At 43.4% G+C, this 27,745-nt stretch overlaps 1 protein-coding gene across 2 annotated transcripts in view; it reads right to left on the reverse strand.

Annotated features, from left to right (window-relative positions):
* The window catches only part of LAMA1 (laminin subunit alpha 1), a 170,432-nt gene that overhangs the window by 52,436 nt on the left and 90,251 nt on the right, over window positions 1-27,745 (reverse strand). For both annotated transcript variants that reach the window (XM_055237979.2, XM_055237969.2), the window contains exons 18-34: window positions 27,450-27,536; window positions 26,214-26,425; window positions 22,557-22,663; window positions 21,771-21,951; window positions 21,002-21,138; window positions 18,830-19,066; window positions 17,033-17,176; window positions 16,339-16,518; window positions 15,237-15,422; window positions 14,247-14,374; window positions 13,488-13,608; window positions 12,144-12,281; window positions 8,026-8,147; window positions 5,715-5,801; window positions 5,256-5,449; window positions 3,554-3,696; window positions 1,167-1,256 (exon numbers count right to left, since the gene is read on the reverse strand). In XM_055237979.2, coding sequence (XP_055093954.2) covers window positions 1,167-1,256; window positions 3,554-3,696; window positions 5,256-5,449; window positions 5,715-5,801; window positions 8,026-8,147; window positions 12,144-12,281; window positions 13,488-13,608; window positions 14,247-14,374; window positions 15,237-15,422; window positions 16,339-16,518; window positions 17,033-17,176; window positions 18,830-19,066; window positions 21,002-21,138; window positions 21,771-21,951; window positions 22,557-22,663; window positions 26,214-26,425; window positions 27,450-27,536 — 2,494 coding nt within the window. The remainder of the gene's footprint in view (window positions 1-1,166; window positions 1,257-3,553; window positions 3,697-5,255; window positions 5,450-5,714; window positions 5,802-8,025; window positions 8,148-12,143; window positions 12,282-13,487; window positions 13,609-14,246; window positions 14,375-15,236; window positions 15,423-16,338; window positions 16,519-17,032; window positions 17,177-18,829; window positions 19,067-21,001; window positions 21,139-21,770; window positions 21,952-22,556; window positions 22,664-26,213; window positions 26,426-27,449; window positions 27,537-27,745) is intronic.

Consider the following 27,745-nt stretch of genomic DNA (forward strand, 5'->3'; position numbering starts at 1 on the left):
CCAGGCTGTGGATAGGCCCAGACGTCTCCAAGCATTGTCTGTAACACTTGGGAAACAGCAACGCTTACCTCCTGGGGCTGCTACGAGAGCTACACAAGACAAGAGCCAGGAAGTCAGGAGCCCAGAGGCTGACACTTAGCTGTCCTCAGCTGTTATTTCTACTGGGATTTTTACTGTTTGTAAAAGGAAAGGTTGTTTGTAATTTCCAAGAACGTAGAGTAACTCAGACTGGGTCTAAAAGTGTTTTCTAGTCAAGACCAAAGAGAATCTTCTTTAACGGATACAGAGAATTTATTTAATCAGCTTATTTCCAACCAGTTGTTTGCTTGACGAGGTACTTAAACCCAAACTTAAACCCTTCAACTCTTTCCAAAACATCGTTAATTCTAAATTAACAGGAGCCAAACTATATTTCCTAGGGTGATGTTTGTGTATGTGTGCATGTGTTGATGGAGATTAGACATCCATATGTATAGATACATCATCACAGTACAGACACCCACACACATAGAAAATTCATAAATGAAAAAATAGTAAATTTGACAATAATCCTTCCTCACCATCTGCAGAAGGGGAGATTCTTTTTTAGGTCACTATATGCCATTCCTCTGGCACAGGCTAAACAGAATAAATAATTCCCTGATGACATAAAAACAAGCTCACTTGCCACTCAGGGCCCTAAAATCAGAACCACCCCGGCCTGAAGTCTGAAGGTTGCACAGACACCACATCATGAGGTCTGTGCCCTCCCTGCTCCACCCAGCAAGCTGCAGAGAGCATTACTGATGTTCAGTCCGTGCTTTTGGGCTCGCCGTGTACTTCCTTACTGAATGAATTTAGGAGAAGGAAGAAACCTCAGCAATCTTTTCATCCCCGCCCCACCCTTTGTTTCAGAGGAGAAAATGAAAGTCAGAGCCAAGAGACTGCCCAACTCTGTCCTCAGCAGAGATGACAACAGACATTAAGTCGGGAGCCTTTTCCCACTAAACCACAGAAACTGGCAGGGTCAAAACCAATTTGATGATGAAGTACCTGGAGCACAGCTCGTGGGAGGAAGAGGCTGGCATGATCTAATCAGAACCTTCCAGACAGCCCCAAGGCAACTGCTCAGGAGGGCTCACGGGAGGGACCAGGAGGAAGGTTGGTTCGTTACGGAAAGAATTTACCTTCTTTTGCAGGTTGTCTGTTTCCTCTGCAACACCTTCAAGCTTAATTTTTCCCAGGTCCTTTTGCATATTTTCTTTTAATAAGGATTCCTAGGAAGAATGGAGGAAACAAATTACAACGTTTCGAAGTAAAATGTTCTGATTCTTAACTAAGAAGCACTTGTATTTCTTTTCTGTTCACAGAAAGAAATTCTTCTTTCCTTGGAACTGTCATTAGAAAAAAAAAAGAAAATGGATCACATTTACTTAGGTTTCGATTATAGCAACATGATTCTATACTGCCATCCTTTGCATTATATTTCTGATATAGACATAAATTTAAAATCTGTTGTGTTCAGCAGAATCTGATAGTGCTGCAATTCTCAGATGAAAGTCTGGCTTTATCTCAATAGCAGAGTCACACAAATTTAACTATAATTGCAACACCTAAGAAAAAAACGCCTTTAAGGCTAAACTACAAAAGAATTCAATAAAGAAAGACTATAAATACTAAAAATAAAGAAAAATGAAGCGCTTAATTTATGCCAACAGCCCTCTAATTTCTTGTATAATTTTATTTAAACCTTAAAACTTGATGAATACTTTATATAAACACAAAAAGTTATTTAAAGAAAATGGACAAGTGGTTTATCTAGAACAAATCATTCAAAATGAGTTAAAATTTAAATCAAATATTTGTCTTATTTGATATATATAAAATAGTTATATCCCTGGGACCCAGACTGGCAGATAATATACTGATTGTGTATGTAGTGATTGGAAAAAAAATTTAAATATTCTTTTTTTTATAGAGGTAAAAGCTCTCATTTTTCAAAAACACTTTGTGACATTTGAGGAAAGAATAACATAAAAACATCTCTTAGAGGTCCCTAATCTTTCTTAACTACCATTATAGAGAAAAGACCACTGCAAATCAAGATGGATTCAAGAACCAGCCCCATCCCAATGCACAAATAAACACACACACACACCTAAGGAAGTGTTAAGTTTGAGGAAAGCTCTTATCTAAGAAAAGGCATTTAGGAATGGCCATCCCTTTTATTGCTACCTGGCACACTGCATAGATGATGTCAAATTCTAATGCATATATAAAGCAAAATTTAAGAATCACATTGTTTTCCAATTAGAATTAAAAGTGGGTCAGGTGCAGTAGCTCATGCCTGTAATCCCAGAAATTTGAGAGGTCAAGGTGGGAGGATCTCTTGAGCTTAGGAGTTCAAGACCAGCCTGGACAACACAGTGAGAGCTCATCTCTGTTAAAAATAAAAATAAAAAAACTAGCCGGGCATGGTGGTGTGTGCCTGTAGTCTCAGCTACTTGGGAGGCTAAGGCGGGAGGATCCCTTGAGCTATGGAGGTTAAGGCTGCAGTGGGCCATGACTGCGCCACTGCATGCCAAACTGGGTGACTGAGGGAGACCCTGTCTCAGAAAAGTAATAAATAAATAAATAAATAAAATAATAAAAATAAATAAGTGCTATAGTAGGATGCCATCTACTAAGTTAATTTCTTAACTCCTCCTCCTTTTTTGACCCAGGCCCTGTTGATGAAAACATAAAACTATGATTTATTGCAAGACATTTAATGTAGTCTCCCAGGGAGGAGAGATTTTGTGCCCTGCAACTCTAGTGAAGTGAAGAATAATATACTTAAAGAATAATATACCTTAAAGAAGATACTGTTCAGATTTATTTTCTGCTTTTCTTCTCTTTTTCTTTTCTTTTTTTTTTTTTTTGAGATGAAGTCTCGTTCTGTCGCCAGGCTGGAGTGCAGTGGTATGATCTCGGCTCACTGCAACCTCCACCTCCTGGGTTCAAGCAATTCTCCTGCCTCAGCCCCCCAGGTAGCTGGGACTACAGGCACGTGCCACCACACCCAGCTAATTTTTGTATTTTTAGTAGAGACGGGGTTTCACCACGTTGGCCAGGATGGTCTCGATCTCTTGACCTCGTGATCCGCCTGCCTTGCCTCCCAAAGTGCTGGGATGCTAGGATTACAGGTGTGAGCCACTGCGCCTGGCCTATTTTCTGCTTTTCTAATAGGCAGCTGTTTTCAAATACCCAAAGTTGTCTTACAGAAGAGCAAGTGGACTTGGTCTTATCCCAAAAGGCAGAACGAGGGCCACAGAGGGCAGCATTGATGAGGAGTCCTCCAGCGAGCACTGAAACGATGAGAGCTGTCCCACCGTGAAACAAGCTAGCAGGTGAGATAAGTAAGTGTCTGTCACTGGTCACAGTCAAGGAAAGACTGGAAACCTGCCCGCAGGGGCCGATGGAAGTTGGGCTCTCACACTGTGGGGAGGACACATGGAGTGACGCCCACCATTCCCACTGACCATATCCCTTAATGATACAAGTGTCTGTTCACCTCTGTATTTCCAGTACCTACCTGGAGATATCTAGTTGTATTTTCCAGGTTTGACAAAATTCCATATGGGACAGGGATAATGCCAGTGAGGTTCAGAGACAGAATGGCATCACCAATCTCATCCAAGTCATTCAGCAGCACACCTACACACTCATCATCACAGGCTACGAGACAAATTTTTAAAAAGGAGAATTAAAGTTAATGTGATGTGGTCTACCCATTTTTTCACAGAATTGCATAAGCTGTTTTGTGAAAATGACATATGCGGTCAGAGTACACTCCAAGACCCCGTGCACCACATCTGATCTCATTCTCACTCCAACTGTGCCATGGGTGGCACGGCAGGAAGTGCTAGGCCCCTATTCAATGATGACGCCAAGACTCAGATCAGATACGTAACTTCCCAGAGGTCACACAGAAAGAAACAGCTGAGGCCGAGAGTGGCGCCCAGTCAGCAAAAGGGTCTTTGCTTACTAAGTGATAAGGCGGAAAGAGAGTTGAAACAACTATGAGCAAGCATGAAAAACAGCAAGGGGAAGATGGCTGAACACACGCTGACGGAAAGAAGTACTTTATTGACTGTAATGAAAGGCGAGGAAGGCAAGCCAGGGAAGCAAAGGCAAGGAAGTAGGGCGGAACTGGAGAATCGATGCACCTAAAGACAGGCAGGGAGTTATGGCACACATTTCATTCTTCTGCCCCCATCTTTATGCTGCCTGGCTCATGTTTAACTAGGACCCACTGCACTGAATCTCAGCATTCCCTTCTACAGCTTACTCTGTCACGTCCTCAGACAGTTTGCAAATGCGTCTTTTGCAAGTACAAGTGAAGGACACTGGAGAGAATAGTGAGGGTGTTTGTGCCTATAATCCACACAAAAGTCAAAGCAAAAAAGACCTCCAATGCCATGATCCTAACAGGACTCCTTATCTTCCCCATTAACCCCTGAGAAGACATCCCAAGATGACTATCTCACGCACTTGCTGGTAAAATAAATCAGAACAGGAAAAAAAGTTTGCAAAAGTCCATGACAGGCCGGGCATGTGGTTCATGCCTGTAATCCCAGAACTTTGGGAGGCCAAGGCAGGCAGATTGCCTGAGGTCAGGAGTTCAAGACCAGCCTGGCCAACATGGTGAAACCCTGTCTCTACTAAAAATACAAAAATTAGCCAGGCAAGGTGGTGGACATCTGTGATCCCAGCTACTCGGGAGGCTGAGGCAGAAGAATCACCTGAGTCCAGGAGGCGGAGGTTGCAGTGAGCCGAGACTGTGCTACTGCACTCCAGCCTGGGGGACAGAGCAAGACTCTGTTTTGTTTTGTTTTGTTTTTAATCCATGATAGTCACAAGTGGAAGCTATCATGAAACTGGGGTAACACAAATGACAACCTCACAAAGCTGTTTCCTCTCCTGCACATTTATAAATCACTCCTGGCTCCACTAAAGGAAATATTAATGCCACTAAACGAGAAAGTTGAAATCACTGTGCTGCTCTGAGTGCCAGAGGAATAAACTGCTATCTTAGAACCTCCTGCCTCAGCTGGAAAACACATGATGAAAGGTTCAGTTCAGCAGATGCAACAGTGATCTATGCTTAGAAAATAAAATGAAAATAAAATAGGATGTTTGTATCCTGCAGACACTTTAGTGTGCCGTCACCACTTCTTTCCTGGCACATTTGGGAGGAAAAACCGTCTTTACACATTTAGAGGAGAAATACTCACAAACACAATCCGTTTCCATCAGAATGTGCCTTGGTTCACACTCATCGCACCGGAGCCCCGAGGCCCCCAGCCTGCAAACACACTGCCCAGATGTGCGGTCACAGTCACCGTGGACAGAGCCGTGCGGGTTGCAGTCACACTTCTGGCAACTGCCACCTGGTGTTTGAGGGTTCCCATAATAGCCCGAGGAACACCTACAGAAAGGAAGGGACATAGGTGCAGACAGGATGGTCAATACCAGCTTCTAACTCGCGACGGTAATCATTTCCGCCAAATGAAATGCAAAGCACAGATCCATTCACCTTGGGAAAACTTGTTCTGGAATAGTAATGAGGTCCTATTTCAATCAAGCACATCCAAATTCATAATGGCTCCCAGATTACTATAGTAAATATGCCAAATACCTTATAAAAGAAACAGAGTGCCCAGGGATTTCCACGTGACAATCCACCCATGTACCTTTCACAATGTTGTCCTTCATAGCCCAGGAGACAGGCGTCACAATGGAAATTGTGGTCACCTTCCAAGACACAAGTGGGACTAAAACTGGAGGAAAAGAATTTCTTTTTCAATTTTCAGATATACAATTTCCATCTTTCCTTAAGGTACTTATTCGTTACTCTTAGGATATACCATACTGGTCTCAAAGTTATGTGACTACACGTAGCGTTTTAGAGCTTACAATCTACCTGGCAAAAAGAAGGAAAATAAATGTAATCAGTAAGTGCACGCACATCTTATATCCAAAAGACATTCATAAGACCCTGTCCAGGGACAATCATGTGAATGTTAAGTGGAAGAAGACTGACCTTAGGGATTATCACTAATTGGCCACCCAACAAGAGTGTCCCAAGGGAAAAGGGTCTTTGCTTACTAAGTGATAAGGTGGTAAGAGAGCTGAAACAACTATGAGCAAGCATGAAAAACAGCAGAGGGAAGATGGCTGAACACACGCTGACGGAAAGAACTTTATTAACTGTAATGAAAGCCAGGGAAGCAAAGGCAAGGAAGTAGGGTGGAACTGGAGAATTGATGCACCTAAAGGCAGGCAGAGAGTTATGTGGTAGGCTGCCAGAAGCAAAATGACAGAGCCTCTCAAAGTTTAATCATTGACTGGGATTTGATCTCCTCATTCATGGATTTCTGCTTTTGTTTTACTCCTTTTTCTCAACATCCTCTACCCTCTGCCTTCACGTTTTAAATTACCAATGCGCCATCCAGAGGCTGAGCTGGGTGCATGCAAACTACTGGAGACAACAATAAAAAACAAAACCGAGTAGAGCCAAGTCTGGTTCCTTTTGGTTAGCAAGACGAAGTTTCCAGCGTCAGTTATCAGCCCCATACCACTTCTGACTCTTTTTCCTTCTTAAAATGGTAAAGGGACAGACTTCAGTGGAAACAAAATATGTAGAAAATAAAGAATGTGTTTTAGAGCATCTGAGATTCAGAGCACACACGAATGTTCACACCCTCACAATCTCTTCCTGATAGCACAAACTTTAATTTATTAATGCGGACTTTGGGGATGTTTATAATCTTTTTAAGATTGAAGAAGTAAAATATTCAAACAGAACAGAAACGTGCAAAGTAGTAGGGTAGAATGTCCTTCCCAATACTTCTCTGGGCACATATAGCCACCTATAATATGGGTATGAATAGACATGTGGTTATGAATTTTTTCCAAAATGGCATCACACCACATATTCAATTACATACTTCAATTGGCCATTTCTCCAATTCTGTGCCTACAGATATACCTTATTCTTTTCTCCGTGTTTGTAAAATATTTCACTCTAGGAATGTAACACAATGTATATAATCAATTCCCTGTAAGTAGATATTTCCGTTTTCCCCTTATTCCTCGTGAGTACAAGCAATGCAAAAACACATCCATCTTTACACACACATGCAAGTATTTCTATAGCATAGACTACAGAAGTGGAATTGACAAGTCAATATTTATATATATACATTTAATGTAAAAAATAAGCACTAGTAACAACAAATTTTAGGATGCTTCATAGCTTGCAAGGGAAGTGTACATAGTGCCTCTCATTTGGTACTCACCATCAGGCATCATTTACTTGGAGGCAATAAAAAACAGAAGATTCAGACAAAGATTAAAAGGAATGCTTCACTGCAGTATACCAAAAGTTAACATTTGATCTTTATATGTTCAATACCTTGCCAAATATTCTAAGCGATAATAAAATATTATTGATGAGTTACAATTTTCATTTGAACCAAAGAGGATTCTTTGATATTCTAATTCCCACTTAAACTTTCTGGTTCCCTTTTGCATTCAGATAATTCTGTACAAGCATCATGAGTACAAGGTAGAGACTAGCCCCAATTTTATCACCATGTGGCATTTCAGCAATTAGGCACCAGCTTATATAAACTCTAACCCCATTCCCTTAAACGGTAATTGGGTTCTTTTGTATCATTATCAATAAAATTAATAATAATTTATCTCCATGCAGATTGGATACATATGCTGTGGGCTAAAATGAGTCTTAAAAAACAAAACCTAAAAGTCCTTTCTTTAATTGCTCCCATCCAAACATCCGATACCAAAACAGATACTTTGCTTTTGAAAAGATTCTCTTCCAGTGCTTTTGAGAATGAACACTTTTGCTTAAAATTAGCCTTTTGCAACCAATGGAGAATATTCATTAACAACAGACTACTCAGAGACCCTTGAAAATGAGGCTGAACTGGAAGCAGCCCTGGGCAGCCTAGCATGCCAGCTGCACATGTGGAGACTCACCTGGCAGGAGGGCTGTGAGGACAGGCACACAGAGCACAGTCACTTGCTGAGCCAGTCACCTTCCCGTAGTAGCCAGAAGCACACACATCACAATGGTCACCTGCTGTGTTATCGCCACAGTTCTGGGAGCCCACATTTAAAGGAAGAGGGAAAAAATGGGAAATTGTTAGAAATCATTCTTATCTGGTAATAGCTAAGCACTGCCACGTTTTATATCAGCTAGCTTTTAAAAATATTCTTCAGGAAAGGGGAGCATTTTCCTCCATATTCTTAAAATCCTGAACATTTCCAGCTCTGTGGCTTTCATTCATCCTAAGGCTGCATTCATCCAATACAGCCAAGAAATTACTAGTACATTCTTCTTAAGGAAAATAGACACAGGAGCCCTAAAAGCAGTTTGCAGAACCTTAAAACATAGATTTAAAATATTTAGTGCCCCAAAAAACAGTTTGAAGCACTAGTTTTGCACATAGTCAGGGTTCAACAACCACATGTAAGGAGTTGAAGAATGGATAGATGATTTAGGAAACAGACAATGAGGGAAGAAAACTCATGGTTTTAGAGCACCACTGATAGATTACTGCAACCAACAACTAACTTCCAGTTAATTTTTTTCTTTTTTTTTTTTAGAGACGAGGTCTCCCTGTGTTTCCCAGGCTGGGGTGCAGTGGTGCAATCATAGCTCACTGTAGCTTTGACCTCCCAGGCTCAAGTGATTCTCCTGCCTCAGCCTCTCGAGTAGGTGGGACCAGAGGCACACGCCACCATGTTTGTCTAACTTTTAACTTTTTTGTACAGATAGTGGATCTTGCTATGTTGCCCAGGCTGGCCTCAAACTCCTGGCCTCAGGTGATCCTCCTGCCTCGGCTTCCTAAGTAGCTGGGACGACATGCACGAGCCACCCCATGTGGCATTTCCAGTAAAATTTTATATCATCCTTTGGACCTATGGTCTTCCTATTAAAAAGGGTACACTTTTTTTTTTTTTTTTTTTTTTTTTTTTTTTTCTGAGACGGAGTCTCGCTCTGTGGCCCAGGCTGGAGTGCAGAGGCATGATCTCGGCTCACTGCGAGCTCCACCTCCCGGGTTCATGCCATTCTCCTGCCTCAGCCTCCCGAGTAGCCGGGACTATAGGCGCCCACCACCACACCCGGCTAATTTTATTTTTATTTTTATTTTTAGTAGAGACAGGATTTCACCATGTTAGCCAGGATGGTCTCGATCTCCTGACCTTGTGATCTATACCTGCCTCGGCCTCCCAAAGTGCTGGGATTACAGGAGTGAGCCACCGTGCCCGGACAAAAAGTGTACACATTTTTAAAGCTAAAAGAACAAGCAGTTCTTGCCATCTGATTCCAATTTGAAATTGGCATTTGCTCAATTCATCTCTATTTACTCAGCCACTGGGCACAAGATTCCACGTCTGATGCAGCTGAATAGGTTTCCAGGATCAGTGAGGAACCCCTGAGCAAATGCCCAGGCTGACTCACACTTTTATCCTTGGCAGCGAGAGGTGATACAGAAAGACATCTTGTTACATATTAAAAAAGACTACTTTAAGTTCATTTAAATGTTTTTAAAATTCTAGTATTTTTCATTTTAAAGTTCTATTCCTATTTTTTTCCCTGATGAGGATAAATTTTACTGGGATCTACCTGACCTCTCAAACCGATTTCTCTTTAGAAGTAAAATTTGTAATCTCTCTCTTGAAAAGTAAATGTGTAAAGACATGTGTTAATGGCATGGCCTAAACCTGACAATGAAAAAATATTAGATGATGAGAGAGAATGAAAGATTTTCAGGTTTTCCATGGCTAACACCAACTCCCCCTGACGTACAACAGACTGTGGGGTCCCTAGAGAAGCAAAGACAAGCTGCCCCAAGAGTGGCAGGGAAATGAGGACCTCCTAATGAGAACCAAAGTGTGGGCTGAATTAGTTGCCATGGGAAATGCACAGAGAATGCCTGCCAATATTTCACTGATGTAAAAAGGTTCAGTCGTATCTCCCAGAAGGCAGTGGTAGGGAGTGGGTAACCAGGAAGAGGAGCTCCCAAGCTACCGCCCTTGTCCTCAGTCTCCCCAGCCCCTTCCAAGTCATACTTCCAATCAATCACTTTTTTTTTGAGGTGGAGTTTCGCTCTTGTTGCCCAGGCTGGAGTGCAATGGTATGATCTTGGCTCACCGCAATCTCTGCCTCCCGGGTTCAAGTGATTCTTCTGCCCCGGCCTCCCGAGTAGCTGGGATTACACGCATGAGCCACCACACCTGGCTAATTTTGTATTTTTAGTAGAGAAGGGGTTTCTCCATGTTGGTCAGGCTGGTCTCAAACTCCTGACCCCAGGTGATTCGCCTGCCTTGGCCTCCCAAAGTGTTGGTATTGCAAGGGAAGTGTACATAGTGCCTCTCATTTGGTACTCACCATCAGGCATCATTTACTTGGAGGCAATAAAAAACAGAAGATTCAGACAAATATTAAAAGGAATGCTTCATTGGGTGGTCAAGAGATTGAGACCATCCTGGCCAACATGGTGAAACCCTGTCTCTACTAAAAATACAAAAATTAGCTGGGTGTGGTGGCGGGCACCTGTAATCTCAGCTATTCAAGAGGCTGAGGCAGGAGAATCGCTTGAAGCCAAGAGGCAGATGTTGCAGTGAGCATACTGCGCCATTGCATTCCAGCCTGGGTGACAGAGCAAGCCTCCATCTCGAAAATAAATAAATAAATAAATAAATAAAATCTGAAGGAACTCTGACAAGAATAGAAGGACCATTGCAACCCTGAAATCCCATCCCCTAAGCCCAGACACCATTTTTTGTTTATAATGGGTTTCAGCCACAGGAATTGTCAAAAAGAGGGAAAACCAGAATCAAAATGTGGCAGGAGGCAGGTTGGGAGCCCGCAGTACTAATTCCTCTGTTTTGGCTCCAGCGTTTCCTTGTGATTGGGCCACACCCAGGATCTCCAAGGCTTCAGGTGTGTCCTTGGTGGGCAGCTCATTTCCCTTCAATGCATTATTTTACCCAAGGCGAGTTAATCTTGGAACAACTAGTAATCAACGTTTCCACCTGAGTTATTGTAAAGCATGAGCCCTTATGAGTAGGAAACGAGTATCAGATTATTTTGTTATCTGCCTCATTGGCTTAAGCTAAATCACGGACACAGGAGTTTGTCCTCAGTCAGGGTTGCGAGGCTTCTGTCTGGCGGCTTAGTCATTTACAGTGGTCAGAGCTCTCCAAGTGTCCCCGAGACCAATCTTGGCCTAGGAGAAGGTGGCTGAGAAGCAAACACACACTATCGTGTGAATAATGTGCTGTTATCATCCCCTAGAGAATACGCATTTTTTAAAAAAATGCAAGGAGAGGGCAATACTTTACACAGAGAAATACATTTTCAACACTGGCATTAACTGATTTTAAAATTCCCACGTGAGCCCCCAAACTTCATCATATACAGTTCTCATCTATTTTGACTATGGCAACCAGTACTGCATTTAAAAACAAGGCATGCAACTACAGTCATGCGTCACTTAAAGACGGGGATACTGCCTGAGAAATGCATCCCTAGCTGATTTTGTCACTGTGCGGACATCATAGAGTGCACTTATGGCACAGCCTACTACACGCCTACTAGATGGCACAGCCTACTACACGCCTAGGCCATATGGTAGAGCCTATTGTTCCTGGGCCACAAACCTGTCCAGCATGTTACCGTACTGAATACTGTAGGCAATTGCAACACAGCAGGAAATATTTGTGCATCTAACTATATCTAACAGAAAAGGTGCAGTAAAAATACAGTATTATAGTCTCATCAGACCACTGTCCTATATGTGATCTGCTGTTGATGAAAATGTCATTATTTGGTGCACGACTATAATTCCCAAATTGATGCCCACAGATAAATTCATCAAGAAAGGAAAATTTATAAAAGAATTTCCACTGATAAGGTCAGAACCACTAAGCTACGCCTTCCTCAAGGAAATAGGTTTATATTTTATATTTAGCTAAATTTAACCTCTCACTAAACCAAGGCACGGCTATGACTTAGACCAGAAATCTGACACTCAGCGTCCACTTTACTTCTAAACTCAGGCAAGCACCCCCACAAACCAGCATACCAGACACTTTCCGGTGTCGGGGTCACAGGTGTCACTATGGTTGTTGCAACTGCAGGGCACACAAGGAGCAACCAGAGGGCGTGGTCCCCTGTCACTCCCTGCTGGGAGCTTCCCTCTGTGGTACCCAGGGGCACAGTCCTGAGAGGATGCAAAAGGGAGGACAAAAAAGTCTGATTAAAAAGTGAGTGAAGGACTTGAATAGATATTTCTCCAAAGGAGACATACAAACGGCCAACAGGTATATGAAAAGAAGTTCAACATCTCTATCATCAGAGAAATGCAAATGAAAAAACACAAGGTGATACCACCTCACACCTGTTAGGGTATCAACTATCAAAAAAAAAAAAAAAAAACACTAACAAGTATTGGTGAGAAACTGGACCTTGTATACTGCTGGTGAGAATGTAAGATGGTACAGTAAAAACTAGCAGCTATACCATTTCCATCTCTCCAAAGATGGAAAATACAAGTACTATATGATTCTGCAAGTCCACTTTTGGGTACACATCCAAAAGAACTGAAAGCAGAATCTCAAAGAGATATTTGAACCCCTATGTTCATAGCAGCATTATTCACAATAGCCAAGACGGGGAAGCCACTCAAGTTTATTCATTGACAGATTAATGAATAAGCAAAATGTGGCATGTATGTACAATGGAATTATTCAGCCTTAAAAAGGAGGCAAATTCTGACACATGCTACAATATGGATGAGCCTTGAGGACATTATGCTAAGTGAAACAAGCCATTCGCAAAAAGACAAATTCTGTATTACTCCACTTATTTTATTTATTTATTTATTTATTTTTGAGACGGAGTATCTCTCTGTCACTCAGGCTGCAGTGCAATGGCTCGATCTCAGCTCATTGCAGCCTCCGCCTCCCAGGTTCAAGTGATTCTCCTGTCTCAGCCTCCTGAGTAGCTGGGATTACAGGCATGCGCCATGTATTACATATATTATAGAAGAGGACCCTAGAGTGGTCAAATACATGGAGACCAAAAGGAGAATGGTGGTTGTGGGGGACTGGGGAGACAGGAAATGGGGAGCTAGTGTTTAATGAGTGCAGAGTTTGCGTTCGAGATGATAAAAAGTTCTGAGGATGATACTGGTGACAGTTGCACAACAATGTGACTGTACTTAACACGACTAAACTGTACACTGAAGAATGGTTAAGATGGCAGATTTTGTTATGTACATTTTACCAAAATTAACTTCTTTTTAATTCAAAAAGAGAAAAAAATGATATAGTAGATACACATAAGTTCTGTTCGTCTCTTGAAGTTGCTGTAACAAGCACATTTCAACTCAAACCCAGGAAATAAATTTTGACTAGAGCCTCCCTACCTGACATGAGAATCCCACAGTACCAGGAGGACAGACACAATTCTCTAAAAGAGATGCAACCTCTTCTTCTGGGTGCAGCTTTTCAGCCTTTCTGCCAACCTCCATTGAAATGTCTGAGATTCTGTGCAGCCATCATGTTAAGAAGAGAGGAAATGCTAACATTTGAAAAACTTTCTAGAAACATAGCACATGACCTAACATTTGCATATATATGAAACCAGAGCTTTCTTCCCTGTTTGGAGTAGTTCCCGCTTGTGATTATAAGTGAAGTGTGTTACAGCGCATTAGTAACTGTCATGATACACTTTAGACATTTTAGAATTTAAAAATAATGTGACACAAGTACACCTAAAAGACCTCTTGAAGTGCTGATTTGGCCAAGACCTAATGGCTTTCTTTATGGGCTAAAGTATTAGACAAGTAGGTGACAGCATTCTTTATACACCATTACGAAGACATGGGCATTTCAGTTTTCATGGGCAGAAATAGCAATTGTTTTTTTTTTTTTTTCATTTTATCTTCAGCTAAGATTCCACCATTATGTCCTTATATTTTATATTGACATTAGCATGTTAGGTGGATACTTTAGTTATAATTCACACATTCCATAATGATATTAATATTTAATAATGTTTTGGTAAGGAACTGAACTACATGGATTAATAAAAATAGTAGGTAATGGAAGTGAAGTGAATCAAATTCTTTCAGTTTGCTTTCAAATATGAAAATAATGGTCAAAATTCTAGAAGCTCCAAGTACCTGCTCTGCTGTAATCCTTGACCATACGATGCCTTGATGAGGATGTACTCAATATCGCTAAGGACCGACATAAAATCCTCTCGTGTGACAGGTTTTTCAGAAACAGAGTTAAAATATTTCCAAAAATTCTGTAGAATGAGAAACACATTCAATTAAGTTCAGAGGCCAAATTCCGCCAGGCATAAAACTTATATAAAGAATAAATTCTTTTATAAATTTCTCCAGAAATGAGCCGTGTTCTGTGCATGCCGCTGAGTGTAACTGACAAAGACCTCCTGAAACCTCCATGGGCAGGCGCAGTGTCAGTCCCATTTATCAATAGATACGCATTACCTAAGGCAGTGCCAGCCACACAGCAAACGTCCAGTAAACATCTGCTGGAAGAACAGACACTTCCCAAACCTGAACAAGTCCAAAGTCTCCTGTACCACTATCTCTATGCAGGTTGAAAATAGTACGCCAAGAGAAGGCATTTAAGATGCAGTGCCAACTAAATTGACATAAGCCTAATATACATTTCTTGAGAATTTGAAATTCAAACTGTTTTTGGAGATCTTGCTAATCCCACAGGAATTTTGATCCCAGGGTCTTCTTGCTCAGTCTCTTTTTTTTTTTTTTTGAGACAGTTTCTCTGTTGCACAAGCTGGAGTACAGTGGCACAATCTCAGCTCACTGCAACCTCTGCCTCCCGAGTTCAAGCGATTCTCCCATCTCAGCCTCCCAAGTAGCTGGGACTACAGGTGTGCGCCACCATGCCTGGCTAATTTTTGTATTTTTAGTAGAGACGGGGTTTCATCATGTTGGACAGGCTGGTCTCAAACTCCTGACCTCAGGTGATCCACCCACCTCGGCTTATCAAAGTGGTGGGATTACAGGTGTGAGCCACCGTACCTGGCTGCTCATTCTCTTATTAATGGCTTTCATCTTTCACTACATCCATAGCAAAGTCAATGTCTTTAAGGAACTTATACGAAAAGATCCCATTATCACCTCTCTCATTGCTACTTCTTGTTCCTGTCTCACTCCATTCTCTGGGGCTGGTGCATCCATGTAAATGACTTGCTTTCTGATCCGACCACCTTTGATGAGAACTTGAGGCTCAAAATTGGAGGTGCCGACGCCATCCAAAGAATAGAAGGCCACGCTGTACTTCAGTTTGCCACCATAGGCCATGAGCTATCAAATAATAAAGTGTTGTTTACTTCTCTGACAAAGCTTTCGTTTAAAAACATTTTATTGCAAGACTGCCATCATATGAGAGAAATCTTGTGTCTTAAAAATACATCACATGGGGGAAATTTGTTGTCTGGGATTTGCTTCCTTCTAATTCCATTTAATTATGGATTATTAAGTTGACCTAAGTTACATAGTTCCTTTTGAGAAAACAAACAAAAGTGAGCTCCAAAATAACAAATCAATGTGGTAGTGATGCAAATTATTTTCAAGCTCCTTTAGATTAAAAATTTCTCTATCTCCAGGAGCACTGGATGCATATTTGCAAATTGTAAAGATCAGGGTGAATTCATACACAGACTCCAATGTTTATATAAACAAAAATCCAAGTGATGCCTTTCATGATCTTTTATAGCAGTTTTTTCCGCCCCAAATGAGTGATAATTTCTTGAAAAGGGACTCCCAGGCCATAGCACCTAGGTTTGTACCAAGAGCATATCAGTAAACACAGTACAGTCCCATACCACGTAATGACATTTCAGTCAATGACAAACCATATATGTGACCATGGTCTCATGCGATTATAACAATAACGTTCGCACCTAATGACACATTCCCCTAGAATGTCTCTCCGTTGTTAAGTGACACATGACTGTATATGTTTGTTGAATGACTGCTTTAGGAAGAACCAAATTAATATAATGTGAACTTAAAAAACTTTTAAAATTAATGAAAAATTTTAAGGAACCATATACTTGAGGAGATTTTTATAAGCATTAAACTTCTCTGATCCCACTTAAAAGAGGAAATTAATAACCACTTCTTTAAATGACAGGCCGGCCCAGACTATGGTGATTTTAAACAATTTCCATATCTCCTAGGAAGCGCAGACTGGCTCTCGGCTGGGTGTGCACCTCACCTGGTCTCCCTGGAACTGCTGCGGCAGCCGCCAGTAAAACGGCTCTGCATGGATGTGCTGCCGGACGGTGGCGGCATCCAGCAGGAAGTCGGGGGCCTGGTAGTAAACCCCCTCGGTCGTGCCCCTCAAGTTACTCTGAGAAACCACACGCAGAAGAGGCTGATCGGAGCCCAGCGTTACCTAAGCCAATGAAAGGAGGGGAAAGTGCACTTCAAAATACGAACTTTCCACTCCAGTTTCATTCTTTAGATTCTATCAGTTTCACAGATGAAACAGCTTCATTATTAAAACAGAAACAGTAAAGACTTTTCCTTTAAACTAAACATCTGGAAGAAAATGAACTGAAAGTGCTTTAAACTACTGCCATTTAGGGCCAAACTGTTGCTACACTGGGGAAACGTTCAATGATATGCAGAAGACGGTTGAGATTTTGCAGTTCTATCTTCTCTCCAATGAAAGCTTTTCATAGATTAGCTAAGGAACAACACAGGCAGCCTTTAGTTCAAGCTCCATTTACTTCCTCGGCCAGCAGAAGCTGAGCTCTGATTCATGTTCTAACCCAAATTAGCTTCCTAGAATTTCGGATGCCATAAGAGCAAAATTTAATGTGAACACTTGGCTGTGTCTCCCACCCCCACCCACCTCCCAGGAGAGTGGGGTTAGAAGCAGAACATTTTGGCTGTGTGTGACTTACTGGGGTCCTCACGTAGCCCTCCAGCTCTGAGCAGAGATGGGACAGCCCGGAGCAGAAGCAGGGGCTGCAGCCCAGGGGGTTGTCTGCACGGAGAGCGAAGGTGCCCTCTCGACATTCATTGCACTGAGGGCCAAAGACATTCTCCTAAAGGGGAACAAATAAAGGACTTGTTTTTGCCTAAAAAAGAGATGTGATTTCTGAACAAACAAAAACAAATAAAACACAAACATAATTTTAAAAATAATTATAGATGCACAAACATTAGTTTCCTCTAGCCAGGCCCTGAGCTTTCTGAGTGTCAGTTTTCTCAAACATCCAATCAGTGATTCTCAAACACAGATGATTATCAGAATCATCTTGGAAGTGTTTGGAAAATACAGAGTCCCTGATGAGAAGGTCCCAAGACAACTCTGGAAGCTGCTTCGAGTCTCCAGGTGATTCTGATGATCCCTGGGCATGCGAGGTGATTATTATTATTATTATCATTATTATTATTAGTATTATTATTTAAGACAGAGTCTTGCTCTGTCACCCAGGCTGGAGTGCAGTGGCGCAATCTTGGCTCACTGCAACCTCCACCTCCCGGGTTCAAGCAATTCTCCTGCCTCAGCCTCCCGAGTAGCTGGGACTACAGACACCCGCCACCATGCCCAGCTAATTTTGTATTTTTAGTAGAGATGGGGTTTCGCCATGTTGGCCAGGCTGGTCTCGAACTCCTGACCTCAAGTGATTCACCCACCTCGGCCTTCCAAAGTGCTGGGATTACAGGTATGAGCCACCGTGCTCGGCCCAGGTGATTATTAAGACAAGGCCTGCTGCTCTACTCGTCTATCATCACAGCTGTTATCATAAGACCTGGCAGAGTCCGGGCGTGGTGGTTCACGCCTGTAATCTCAGCACTTTGGGAGGTTAAGGCAGACGGATCACCTGAGGTCAGGAGTTCGAGACCAGCCTGGCCAATATGGTGAAACCCCGTCCCTACTAAAAATACAAAAATTTAGCCAGGCGTGGTGGTGGGCACCTCTAGTCCTAGCTACTCGGGAGGCTGAGGCAGGAGAATTGCTTGAACCCAGGAGGCGGAGGTTGCAGTAAGCCGAGATTGTGCCACTGCACTCCAGCCTGGGAGACAGAGCAAGACTCTGTCTCTAAATAAATAAATAAGGCCGAAAACGGGGAGACTGATGCTTCCATTACTCCCAGGCCATGATATCTACATGAGTTTTCCTTATCTCCAGTCACCCATCAGCTCATTACCATCATCAAGCCAGAGGGCTCCCATCTCACCACCCATGGGAAAAAGACCAGAGGAGGTGGCTCTGACCTCCTAATAGCAAAGCACATTGGGAAAACTAACGGAAATACACAAAACTTATAATGTCATTGAAATCTTACCTCTTGGGAAAATAATAAACCCCGATTTTCTTCAGTGTGGCCCACACATACAGGAGCCCAATAACCTCACAGGGATCATATCACAAATCCTGAAGCCCTGAGATACCTACCTCACCTGCATACTCAAGACACACAGCCACTCAGCCTATGGAATATATGATCAAAACCTCAGGGCAGTTTTCAAATCGGTTCCGTCATCTGACACTTGTAACAGTAAAAATTCAATTTCAAAAATCATCCATCACTCTAGAGGAGCATAAGAGACTTTGAACTCAGATGCGGAAGGGAGTGTGAACTCACTAGGAAAAGCATCTGAAACCTGGCTGCTTAGGTAAGTAGTCAAAGCCCAGGAGTCATGATGAGGAGCCAGAGACAGGAAGAAACATGAGGATGGATGGTAAATACCTTGCAAGGGCAGGCCCCGGTTTCCTCCGCACAGCCGCAGAGACCCTGCTCCAGGTTGCAGGTGTCCCCCGACGTCCCCCTCAGGTCACAGTCACAGGGAACACAGTCAGGAAAGTCTCTGTAACCCAAGGAACACTGATCGCAGGCCCGACCACCAAATTTTGACTCGCACTGGCAATGGCCGGTGACCACATCGCACCGATGATGAGTCGACCCCACGAGACTGCAATTGCAGGCCTGAGAGATGGGAAAACCAACTCAATAAAAAGGCAGATTTGATGCTTCCAAGTGTGCACATATTTCAATTACAGGAAAACACTACATGTGGGGAAGTTCTACAGATGAACCATCTCTCTCTTGCTATTGCTGCGTGGATTCACTTTGCCATGTGCCAACAGGAGACAGGCATTGTGTTGCCGGAAATCTGTTCATCTTAGTGGCACATGCGCACAGGGCCAAAACTGTGAACTGAAATTAAATCTACTAGGTCAAAACAAGTCTAACAAAATTACTGTAGAAATCAGGCCAGGCACAGTGGTCCATGCCTGTAATTATAGCACTTTGGGATGCAGAGGTGGGAAGATCACTTGGGCCCAGGAGTTGAGACCAGCCTGGGCAACGTAGTGAGACCCCGTCTCTACAAATAATCAAAAAATTCGCTGGGCATGATGGCACGTGCCTGTAGTCCCAGTCACTTGGGGGGCTGAAGCGGGAGGACTGCTTGAGCCCAAGAGGTTGACAATGCAGTGAGCTTTGATGGTGTCACTGCACTCCAGCCTGGGTGACAGAGTGAGATCCTGTCTCCAAAAAAAAAAAAAAAAAGTAATTTCCTCTTGTTTCCAAAACACAAACTATACCCAAATTTAACCAAAGAAGGCTACATAGAAAACTGGAGGCCTCATAGTTTGGACATAAACCCCCAATAAAGTGATTTATTACTTTCTCTTGGAAGAGAGTATACATTGTACAATATATTTAAAGGACACTCAAATATTTTTTGGATTTTCTTTTTTTTTTTTGAGACAGAGTCTCGCTCTGTTGCCCAGGCTGGAGTGCAGTGGCCCGATCTCGGTTCACTGCAAGCTCCGCCTCCCGGGTTCACGCCATTCTCCTGCCTCAGCCTCCCGAGTAGCTGGGACTACAGGTGCCCGACACCACGCCCGGCTAATTTTTTTTGTATTTTTAGTCGAGACAGGGTTTCACCATGTTAGCCAGGATGGTCTCGATCTCCTGACCTTGTAATCCGCCCACCTCGGCCTCCCAAAGTGCTGAGATTACAGGTGTGAGCCACCACGCCTGGCCATTTTTTGGATTTCTTTTTTTTTTTTTGAGATGGAGTCTCGCTCTGTCACCCAGGCTGGAGTGCAGTGGCGCATCTTGGCTCACTGCAAGCTCCACCTCCCGGGTTCACACCATTCTCCTGCCTCAGCCTCCCGAGTAGCTGGGACTACAGGTGCCCGCCACCACACCTGGCTAATTTTTTTGTATTTTCAGTAGAGATGGAGTTTCACTGTGTTAGCCAGGATGGTCTCGATCTCCTGACCTCGTGATCCGCCCGCCTCGGCCTCCCAAAGTGCTGGGATTACAGGCGTGAGCCACTGCACCCAGACCATTTTTTGGATTTTCTAACCATCAATGTAATAGGTTCTTGAAGAAAACCTAGAATAAGGTGTCTTAAGGGTGTCATGTCTTCCACTTTGATTCCTATCATCTGCACTAAGGTGTATTGTTTTTGTTTCTGATTTTTAAGGTAGAGTCTTTCTCTGTCGTTCAGGCTGAAGTGCAGTGTTGCCATCACAGCTCACTACAGCCTTGAATCCCTAGGCTCAAGTGATCCTCCTGACTTGGTCTCCCAAGTAGCTGTGACCACAGGCGTGTGCCACCACGCCAGGCTAAATTTTTTAATCGTTATTTTTTTGTGAAGACAGGGTCTTGCTTTGTTGCCCAGGCTGGTCTTGAATTCCTGGCTTCAAACGATCCTCCTGCCTCACCCTCCCAAAGTGTAATGATTACAGGTATGAGCCACCGTGCCTGGCCCACATTGAGTTTTTTATTTAACTCACAAAGCTATTCAACAGATTAAAGTCCAGAAAATATACAGAAGAAAAGGCCTGAAACTTGCTATAGCAAAGCAACTCTCAGTTAAGCAAGAGCATGGATGATAGCACTCACCTGGCACCCCACCTCCACGTCGTAGCCCCAGTGCCCATCCTCACATTCTTCACACTTCACACCCTGTGTGTGAGGGGGGCAGACACACTCTCCAGTTCCTGGGTCGCAGGTATTCTGAGTGTGTGGGCAGTCACAAGCTGAAATAAAGATGAATGCTGGGTTATAGATCTGGGTGATGTCATTAAAGGGCTAAGAGCTGATGCTGCTATTTCCCTTTTATTAAGAGTCCAAGCCACTTTTCTCACTCCTAAAAGACGCCTCACATTTCCCAAGACCCCTCCATGTCTCATGGAGGTGGCTGGCCCTCTATCTCAGGAGATGCTGAGGGAAGAGGGGAAATGGGGACAGGATAGGGGAGATAGAGAAAAGAGTGAAAAAGCCCTCACTAGGTGATCACAGAGGGAGCCAATATTTACTAAGCACTTACTGCAGGCCCAATGCCATGCTGAGGACTTTATATAGAACACTTACACCAACTTCTCAATGCAGATTCTCATTAGCATCCTCATTTTACAGATGAGGAAACTGAGGCCAAGCAAAGTTAAGTAGTGAATCTAAGCTCCCATAATTAGTAGGCAGCAGAGCCATGACCAAAACTTAGGCTTGTACCCTGATAGGGATCAGAAACCAGAAAAAAGATATGAAATCCTCCAGGGAAAGAAGAGAAAAAGTAAAGGCACTTGACCAAAATTAGTTGGAAGTAGAGGGAGGGCCCAAGGAAAGGTCTGGGAATGACTACAAAGTCTCAAACAAGGAAATCAAGGCTTACGTGTACAGCTACCATCCTGGTAGGCATAGAAGCCACGGGCACACCTGTCACACCTTTTCCCTGCCACACCGGGGACACAGTGACACTGGCCTTCATCCGTGCAGTCATCTGACATGGAGCCTGCCATGCTGCAGTTGCAGGGCCAGCAGCCATGGCCTGAGTCCAGCCCATAATAGCCATGCTGTTTCACCAGAGGGAAAGAAAGTGGAAACCAACATACGTTTTAATAAATGACTCCTCATATTAGTATGTTCCAGAACACACACAGGGTATTTCATAGAATCATAAAGTATTCATGACACCATCCCCATCCCTTTACAGCAAACATCCACTCTCTAGACAGGCACGGCACTTGTCAGCCACATTTTGGACATAGTTTGACTCTGTGTCCCCACCCAAATCTCAAATCGAATTGTAATCCCCATGTGTCGAAAGAGAGAGGTGATTTGATCATAGGGGCAGCTCCCCATGCTGTTCTGGTGATAGTGAATTCTCATGAGATCTGATGGTTTTATAAGTGTTGACAGTTACTCTCTCCTGCTGCCTTGTAAAGAAGGTGCCTGCTTCCCCTTCCACCATGACTGTAAGTTTCCTGAGGTCTCCCCAACCATGCGAAACTGTAAGTCAATGAAACCTCCTTTGTTGATAAATTCCCCAGTCTTGGGTAGTATCTCTATAGCAGTGTGAGAACAGACTAATACACTTGGGGACTTAGCTCCTTCTGAGTCATGGATTCAATCGCCTCTGTACCAAGGCTAAGGTGTCAGTTAGTCACATGCATCTTACCAAGCACTGGTCACACTGCTGTCCAGTCACGTTTGGTTTGCAGTCGCAGAGCCCGGTCTCTAGATGGCACACGGCAGAATGGGAGCCTTTCACATGGCATTCACAGGCTAAAACACATGCACACAAAGACATATTAACCCTCACTTCTGAGGATGGTTATCATAACATCCTTCATTCCCAAAGGAAAAAAAAATGTAAACATTCAATGTTTCAAATCACAAAACTAAAAATAGTATTATTGGCAATAACTTTAGAAGTTTAGCATTTTTCTGAAGAGTAAACTAAAACAGGGCTAGTGGAAGGATCCATCAAAGGAAAAACATATTGAAGCTATTAAGACAACAATTAGCAAATTCGCTTAACCAATTTCATGAATTCCTTGACATTTTTTAAATGAGCTACAAATTCCCATGACAAACATGCAATGGAGATTTCAAAATCAACTTAGCCATTTGCTCTGATTCCAATCAGGTACACATTTAATATTTTAAAGCTCAGTTAAAACGTAATCTAAATAAGTACATATTAATATTATATTTCATAATTTAATGAAAAACGTTTTCATTAAATATGATATCCCAGTTCTAAGTCATGAGTCATTTGTAGTTTCAGACCAGATGGTTCCATTTTATCTACAGTTACAACATTGACGCTTAAAGCTACAAAGTTCCCTGCCTTTGCAAAGTGATACAATCTTACGGATCCAAAATATATTTAATCAATATTCACAGGGGAACCCTCAATAAGCACTTTAGTTAGAATATTTAATATGTTGGCTAGGCACAGTGGCTCATGCCTGTAATCCCAGCACTTTGGGAGGACAAGGAGGGTGGATCACCTGAGGTCAGGCGTTCAAGACCAGCGTGGCCAACATGGTGAAACCTTGTCTCTACTAAAAATGCAAAAATTAGCCAGGCATGGTGGCACACGCCTGTAATCCCAGCTACTCAGAAGACTAAGGCAGGAGAATCTCTTGAACCCAGGAGGCGGAGGTTGTAGTGAGCCGAGATCATGCCATTGCACTCCAGCCTGGGCAACAAGTGTGAAACTCCATCTCAAAAAAAAAAGAACATTTAATATGTTGCCTGACAAAATATCCCAGGAACTCCATTTTTTTTTTTTTTTTTTTTTTTTGAGACGGAGTCTGGCTCTGTCGCCCAGGCTGGAGTGCAGTGGCGCGATCTCAGCTCACTGCAAGCTCCATCTCCCGGGTTCACGCCATTCTCCTGCCTCAGCCTCCCGGGTAGCTGGGACTACAGGTGCCCGCTACCACACCTGGCTATTTTTTTGTATTTTTAGTAGAGATGGGGTTTCACCGTGTGAGCCAGGATGGTCTCGATCTTCTGACCTCGTGATCCGCCCGCCTCAGCCTTCCAAAGTGCTGGGATTACAGGTGTGAGCCACCGTGCCGGGCCCCCAGGCACTCTTTATGAATGTGTGGACTCAGAACATGTACAGTGTGTGTCATGACATAACATATAAGAAAAAAGAGAGAAAAACTTCACAAATAACAGAAGCCCCAAACAAAACCTGGAGGCTGCAGCAAGAGTGCTGGACACAGGACATGGGAAGGTCGAGGGCAGAGGAAACGTACTAGGATCCGCCTCCTTCATGGTCTAGGCCAGCCTGGCCATCTGTTTTCCTGGAGGCGGGGCCTTAACGCTGCAGTCCCACGGGAGGCCCCATTCACCGGCACCCTTCAGGGACTTGCTCCATCAACCCCGTAGCTGGACCGTGCGGACTCTGCTGCTAACTCCCCAGCACATCCTTCTCCACTGCCCCCATCGAACACAACACACCCCCTCCCGTTGACCCTCCATCGGAACATCCACCTCCCTGGCACGTCCGTCCAATCCAACTTTTGCTTAGTGTCTTCCTGGCCCCTTGTCTGCTACAACTGTTCTCCCTAAAGTCTCCAGGGATTTCCCAGGCACCAAATTCATGGAACAGACTTTGGTTCCCCTCTTACCCCGTGGCTCTGTGGAAGGGACCCCGTGACCTCCCTCTCCCTTTTGCATCACCCCCTTACTGAGGTATTTGGGATGCCCACTCTTCTGCCCCTCCCTCTTGTTTCTCGTGTGTCTCCCCTCCGTGTTTCATTTCAAGCCGCCTCTTTCTCTGGGGAATATTTAAAGTTCAATGCAAGTATGATCAATGCAAACTGTTGATGATAATTTAAAATAGTAATTTTTAACATATCAGCTCAGATAAAATGTATTATTAAAATACATTTCACCTACTTCTTTTTACTATTGAAAAATGTGGCTACTAAAAAATTTTAAATTACATGTGTGGTTTACATTGTATTTCTATTGGACAGCAGTGGTGTGAAAATATAATAATACATTATATTAATATAATATATATTATATATTATAAAATATAATAATTGGTTTATTACTAGTAATTATAATGGCTACCATTTATTTCATGCCTAGAACTTTAAATGTTATTGCACTGACTTGTCAGAAAGGGCTTGATATACACATATAATTATGTCCATTTTATGAATAACAAAATAGTGGCTCAGAGAGGCTAATAAATTAGCCCAATGTCACACAGTTGATCCTGGAATAAAACTCACATTAGTCAGACTCCAACGCCTGGATCCACAGGTATGTTGTTCCCCCATACCATCATCATGTGTAGCTTCCCAGTAGACTTGAACCACAATTTCCCAACTACCTGTCGCAGTCCTTAGTATAGTGTCTGGGAAATACCGGACACTTAATAAACAATGAATGAACGGAGGAATGAATTACCAAGGCTTGCAGTAATGATGAAAAGAAATGACATGAAAATGATAAAAACATTCTGTAACTTGTGAAGCATTGTAGAAGTCCTGTTATTCTGGTATGACAGCCAGTCAAGGTGGCCACCTGCTGGAGAGCAGCTTGATTGGCCCAAGGCTATAAGACATTTCCAATCTCTCTATGTGTGCCTGGGAAAGTATGTTTTCTGTATAGCTGGTGCCCTCTTGTGTCCCCACGTTGTAGTATCATAGTATGACTTTCGCATTAATATGAAATACTCAAAATAATTTATAATTGCCACTTTTGGTCTTTCACTCTTCCAAAATCTCAGGGCTGAATCATCCCTCTGTCCAGGTCATCTGTTGTATAGGAGAATCTAGTTTTCTCCATGATCTGTAATTTCAAGGTTCAAATTCAGCAGAGTGACATAGGGGTTGGGTAGTTTCGGCACAGAGGGCTAAGATGCACCACTCGGTGCTTTACGCAGTTTCTAGGGTCACAGTCTTACCATTTCCCACCCTTCATCTTGAAATCCCATCTGCCTCGTGCAGCCCCTGAAGCATCTCCCTTACAAATGTGAGAGGCTCTGAGATTCCCCACTTTCATTTCAGCCACTGGGAGCGAGCTGGAACTCCGTCAAGTCACACTGGCCGCTCGAGTGGCAGGCTGCATCTTTCCAGGCCACTGACCCCTATAGGTTGTGACTAACCAAGCTCAGCATAGGGTAGCTAAGGAAGAACTGCGTCGTGGGTCTGTATTTGATCAGAGACCCAGCATTAATGCAAGTAACCCCTCAAGAGAGTGTGACCTCCTAGCCTGGACCCTGTGTGACACATGTGACTATACGGTTGAAGACTTCCTATGGCAACAAACAGCTGACCTGACTTCACCCTCGCGCACTCACCGCGGCAGTTCTTGGCTGTCACAGCATCCCCGTAGAACCCGTCAGCACACCTTTCACAGTGGGCGCCGTCTGTGTTCCCCAGGCACTTCAGGCACTCCCCGGTGACTGAGTCACAGTGACCAGCCTCCAAGGGGTCCACGTTGCCGCTGCAGTCACAGGGAACACAAGATTCGCCAGGCACTGTTGGGTTTCCATAGTAACCATCTGCGCATCTGTATCAAAGATTGAAAGCAGGATCAGACAAATGCAATTACTTAGGGCCTTACCGCACTATCCAGGGACTCCCTGAATGGCTAATCAATCAGACGGACTCTATTGCCTGAGATTTACTGTGAAAGGGATACAACTCCACACTCGGGCATTCCCAGATCTCCTTCACCTGTCATGATGAAGAGGGAGAGCGTCCAAAATGAGGCATAAGTCCAAGGGACGTGCACCCATGTCCAGGGCCAACTCTGACCCACCCCTGACCACTCCTGATGCCACACAGCCTCCTACAGGCTCAGCCAGAGCTGGGCACTGAGACGCACATATGGGAAAGACAGCACTGGCCTTCAGGAGCCAGAAGACAGCTACTAAACCAAACCACCTGTCATCTCCAGAACAGCCTGGAGCAATGGAATATTCAAATGTGTGAACCACAGATACCGACTCCTTGCTGCTTCCTATTGTTCTTGTTTTGTTTTGTTTTGTTTTGTTTTTTTGAGATGGAGTCTCACTCTGTCTCCTAGGCTGGAGTGCAATGGTGCAATTTCCACTCACTGCAACCTCCACCTCCCAAGTTCAAGTGATTCTCCTGCCTCAGCCTCCCAAGTAGCTAGGATTACAGGCACCCACCATCATGCCCAGCCTTTTGTTTTGTTTTATTTTGTTTTTGTAGAGACGGGGTTTTACCATGTTGGTCAGGCTGGTCTCGAACTCCTAACCTCAGGTGATCAACCTGCCTCGGCCTCCCAAAGTCCTGGCATTACATGTGTGGGCCACCATGCCCGGCCTACTGTTCTTGATGAGAACTCAGATTAGCCAGGAAAAGAGTACCGTTCTTTAAAAATTCCCAGTAAGGTTTAACATTAATTTTAAAACATGAAATATTGATTTTTCTCAATGATTGTATGAAATAACAATTATGCATCAAAACTCCAAAACCACACTTAAGTATGCATTTAAAAATAAACACATAGAATGTATATTTAATTTTGAAAATGTGTTGTGTTGAAGCCAGTGGATGCAGAGTACCTCTCACACCAAGCTCCTGAGTAGCCCGGGGCACACCGGTCACAGACCACTTCATCTCCATCATTGAGGTGGCAGGTGGGGCTGAAACTGTCAAAACATTAGAAATGAACAAAATTTTCCAATGGATGAAGCCGAATTTCTAAATATTTAAAATGCTTAATTAATTTCTACTACTCCTGTGCTTACAGACTTTCAACGAGACCTCCTTAGCTAAGAATCCAGGGCCTCTGGTCACCCAGTCCACCCTGTGAGCCTCAACCCCTCACCGACTCCTGGTACCATGATCCAGGCACTGA

The sequence above is a fragment of the Symphalangus syndactylus genome, chromosome 1 (genome assembly GCF_028878055.3).
Source record: "Symphalangus syndactylus isolate Jambi chromosome 1, NHGRI_mSymSyn1-v2.1_pri, whole genome shotgun sequence".
In the NCBI taxonomy this organism is placed as follows: Eukaryota; Metazoa; Chordata; class Mammalia; order Primates; family Hylobatidae; genus Symphalangus; species Symphalangus syndactylus.